Source organism: Chlamydomonas reinhardtii, chromosome 3, assembly GCF_000002595.2.
Source record: "Chlamydomonas reinhardtii strain CC-503 cw92 mt+ chromosome 3, whole genome shotgun sequence".
NCBI lineage: Eukaryota > Viridiplantae > Chlorophyta > Chlorophyceae > Chlamydomonadales > Chlamydomonadaceae > Chlamydomonas > Chlamydomonas reinhardtii.
Window position 1 is genome coordinate 2,195,775 of NC_057006.1, and position 4,553 is coordinate 2,200,327.

Genomic DNA, 4,553 nt, shown 5'->3' on the forward strand with positions numbered 1-4,553 from the left:
AGCACGCGTGGGCGTGCCAAACCCTAGGGCAGGGGCATTCTCGGGGAAGCCTAGCGGTCCCCTTCTCCCGTGCCTGTATTTGTGGGCCTTTGCGGCCCGTATCGTCCCCTCTCTCTTTCTAAGTGCCTCTGCAGGTACCCAAAACCTAAGCACCGCTGTGTGGCAGCAGCGTGAGCTACTACGTGGAGCGACAGCGTCCCACCTGCGCTCCCCTTCTCTCCCCCCACCTTCTCCCCTCACGCCTCCGACCCCTCAAGACTTCTCTTCTTCTTCACCGGCCCGAGCCTCCCTGCCCGGCCGGCCTCTGCATCTATTCTTCAGTGGAGCTCTTCCCTTCTCTGCTCTCCGCCACTGAGAGCGTGACTTGCGCAGGAAAGGCCAGCGTTGATGAGTGAGACAGCGTCTGCCCTCTGGTGCCCGGTCCTTGCAAGCCGAGCCCACCTATGCGGCGCCGGTGCGTCTCAGCACCCGGCGCCCCTTCCTTCCTGTATCATTCTATCCGCCTAGACCTACGACAACAAGAAACCGAGACCGCGTTACAGCGAGCGACAACATCTTCAGTGGAGCGAGCGCGTCACACCGTCTGACAACACCGACTGCGTCCGTCCAAGACCCGTCATCGTCAGCACCCACACCCGCCTCCGTTTCCCCTGTCTATCCTCTCAGTTAACAGCTCCGTCAAGTTGCAAGTGATTCACATGAGGCAGACCACAGGCGCAACGCGCCCATCACACCGACTGCTATTTGCGGAACTGGCACAACTACCCCTCCATTACTTCTTCGCCAAGCAATGCATCGGCTTCTACAATAGGATAGCTGCCCGAAAAGATAGCATAGCGCACGACGCAATGGTTGACGAAGTGAGAGAGGCTTTGGCTTGCCCGGACGGCGATGGCTGGTGTGCTAAGTTGTTTCGCTTTGCGCGCGCACATGGTGTGGACGTTTGGAAAGGGCGCATGCACATGATAAGCCCTGAACGTGAAGCGAGCAGAGCAGGTAGCCCACTGGCGGAGGGGCCACTCATGAGTGCATTCCGAGAAAATATCATGAAGGCATGGCAGCACGAGCGGATGAACACCGAGCCAGCCACATTCCCATCTGACCACAAGCAACCCGGTTTGCACATGAGCAAGTATAAGCATTGGATGGGCCTGGGCGGAGGAGGAGCTGCACCATTGATTATGCCACCACATAGCAAGGCGTTTATCCCAGTGGCACAACACATGTCGCTGATGCGTTTCCGCCTGGGCTGCTGGCCACTCACTGCAAACCGCGCGTACGGGCGGCCTAGAGACGAGCGCATATGCCCACTTTGTGCTGCAAATGAGATAGAGGATGAGAACCATGTGCTGTGTCGGTGTACGGCCTACAGTCAGCTGCGCGAGTGTAGCGGTCTTCCATTCGAGGGCGGTATACGGACAGTCATGCAGACCCCAGACCAAGCTAGGTTAGCGGCGCTACTCGACTCCATCTGGGAGCACAGGAGCAGAAGCATCCCTCTACGGGGAAATTGAAGCTGTTTAGTGAGTGTTTTTCTTGGCGTCTTCAAAGGAGAGGATCGCACGCAAGATCGTGTCCACCTTGCAACCACACACACACACAACAGCTCCGGGCGTCCTCATACGACTGGTGCTGGGTGCCTGCGCGTTCGGAAAGACCCGCCCACGACAAGCAGATTGCCTGCAAAACCCGTCTGGCTGAGCGAAAAAATTGGACCTGACGGCTTTGTGGGGGCTGTGCGCCGTTTGGACCGACACCCGCTACACTTTTTACCTTGTCCCTTTTTCCTCATCACACACCGACGGAACAAGCGCTCAACCACTTATGCATTATTATGTTATAAATGTTTATTGTTCTTTTATGCGAGTGGGCACCTATATGATCAGCGAACTCGGCCGCGACCGGCAAAACACACACGTCTTGACATGTTTACCCGTCCAGACACCCCGAAGTCCCCCGCTACCAAACGCGTCATAACGCTCAGCGGGTGGCCCATCGCTATGCTCACCACAAGCGCTCCTCTCGGTGGGATCCACGGCCGTCACGTGACCCCAGGTTGCGAGCTGCACAGGTGCGCCAGGGGGTGGTCAGCGCCGCTGGCATCGCTGCGAAGGTGGCTGCAGGCCCCGCCTGGCGCTGCCGTGCGTGGCACTTCGCCCACAGGCCCCAGCGAGGCCGCGGCTGCAATCCTCGGCCCCGCGGCTGCGGCCCACGGCCCCGCACCTACAGGCGCCGGCGCTGCAGCTGCAGGCTCTCATGCGACATGCCCCGGCGCCGCAGCTGCAGACAGCGCCATCGCCGACCCTCTCCAGAACTCTCCAGAAACCTTCAGAGCCCGCCAGAGCCCGCCAGAGCCCGCCAGAGCCCGCCAGAGCCCGCCAGAGCCCGCCAGAGCCCGCCAGAGCCCGCCAGAGCCCGCCAGAGGCCTATACAGATCACTCCATAGGCTGAGGGGCTCTGAAACATTTTGTTTCACAAATGCTAGACCATCCTAAAAGCAGCAGGAAGACGCTTTTTTTTGTAAAGCCCTGAAAAAAACGCGCATTTGAAGTTCACTTTTGGTGTTTGGACATTTCGTGTGAAATTAGCATTTTACGGCGGCACCTTTCCTGATTAGGCACTCACAGGTGTGGACTACATGCTGTCGCTGCAAAAGGGGCAGCGTGCTAAGAACGCGCGTATGGTGAGTGGGTTTAAGCGCGTGTGATTGCTTGAGGGCAAGGGGCTGTTTAGCGCGCGTGTCGTGTGTTATCGTGTCTGTGGCTTAGTGCAACTGCATAACCCCCCGGGGGGTAGCCTGCTGCGTGTGCTATGTGTCATGCTGCTGGTAACTACTCGTGCCTGGTTCGTAGTCAGGACAAAACCCGCTGTGTGACTAAGGTGGAGCTGAGTGTCAGGGGGGTGTAGCATGACTGTGTCGGTGACGGGGTGACGAGGTGCCAGTAGCTGCGCATGGGCGCCGGGGGTAAATCAACCCAGCGAGCCCCAGTCTCGCTGGTTGTGTTGCCAAAGGCTTACGCCACCAGACTGATTACATTCTGTGTCAACCAACCCATACGCGAGCCTACATGCCTCTGTCCACCTCTCGCTCTCCTCTCTGTCTCCACCAAACGGGAGCCATCGACAGCCCCGTTAGTCTGCGTCAGTCTGCCTAGGCCCCGCAGCAGCAGCCAGCTCTACGCTGAATTCTCCACGTATACGTATACAACTGGACATCCCCGCCAGCGGCTAGGCTTGATCACCCTGGTGCGCAACGGGAATTCCGGGACTCACTGGCCTTACGGGGACGCCACCTGCTTGGCATCGTATCAGGTCTGTGGCAGTCCCGTGCCGTTGCCGTCATATGGGAACCACCTGCGCTCCCCTTCTCTCCCCCCACCTTCTCCCCTCACGCCTCCGACCCCTCAAGACTTCTCTTCTTCTTCACCGGCCCGAGCCTCCCTGCCCGGCCGGCCTCTGCATCTATTCTTCAGTGGAGCTCTTCCCTTCTCTGCTCTCCGCCACTGAGAGCGTGACTTGCGCAGGAAAGGCCAGCGTTGATGAGTGAGACAGCGTCTGCCCTCTGGTGCCCGGTCCTTGCAAGCCGAGCCCACCTATGCGGCGCCGGTGCGTCTCAGCACCCGGCGCCCCTTCCTTCCTGTATCATTCTATCCGCCTAGACCTACGACAACAAGAAACCGAGACCGCGTTACAGCGAGCGACAACATCTTCAGTGGAGCGAGCGCGTCACACCGTCTGACAACACCGACTGCGTCCGTCCAAGACCCGTCATCGTCAGCACCCACACCCGCCTCCGTTTCCCCTGTCTATCCTCTCAGTTAACAGCTCCGTCAAGTTGCAAGTGATTCACATGAGGCAGACCACAGGCGCAACGCGCCCATCACACCGACTGCTATTTGCGGAACTGGCACAACTACCCCTCCATTACTTCTTCGCCAAGCAATGCATCGGCTTCTACAATAGGATAGCTGCCCGAAAAGATAGCATAGCGCACGACGCAATGGTTGACGAAGTGAGAGAGGCTTTGGCTTGCCCGGACGGCGATGGCTGGTGTGCTAAGTTGTTTCGCTTTGCGCGCGCACATGGTGTGGACGTTTGGAAAGGGCGCATGCACATGATAAGCCCTGAACGTGAAGCGAGCAGAGCAGGTAGCCCACTGGCGGAGGGGCCACTCATGAGTGCATTCCGAGAAAATATCATGAAGGCATGGCAGCACGAGCGGATGAACACCGAGCCAGCCACATTCCCATCTGACCACAAGCAACCCGGTTTGCACATGAGCAAGTATAAGCATTGGATGGGCCTGGGCGGAGGAGGAGCTGCACCATTGATTATGCCACCACATAGCAAGGCGTTTATCCCAGTGGCACAACACATGTCGCTGATGCGTTTCCGCCTGGGCTGCTGGCCACTCACTGCAAACCGCGCGTACGGGCGGCCTAGAGACGAGCGCATATGCCCACTTTGTGCTGCAAATGAGATAGAGGATGAGAACCATGTGCTGTGTCGGTGTACGGCCTACAGTCAGCTGCGCGAGTGTAGCGGTCTTCCAT

The 4,553-nt window shown here is 58.6% G+C and overlaps 1 protein-coding gene across 1 annotated transcript; it reads right to left on the reverse strand.

Moving 5' to 3' along the window:
- Positions 1–524: 524 nt before the first annotated feature.
- CHLRE_03g157526v5 (uncharacterized protein) lies at positions 525–2,585 on the reverse strand. The gene is made up of 2 exons (XM_043060630.1): positions 2,340–2,585; positions 525–2,063 (listed from the first exon to the last, which is right to left on the reverse strand). The coding sequence occupies exons 1-2, from the start codon at positions 2,464–2,466 to the stop codon at positions 2,005–2,007; spliced, it is 186 nt and encodes a 61-aa protein (XP_042925759.1). The 5' UTR covers positions 2,467–2,585; the 3' UTR covers positions 525–2,004.
- Positions 2,586–4,553: the final 1,968 nt, after the last annotated feature.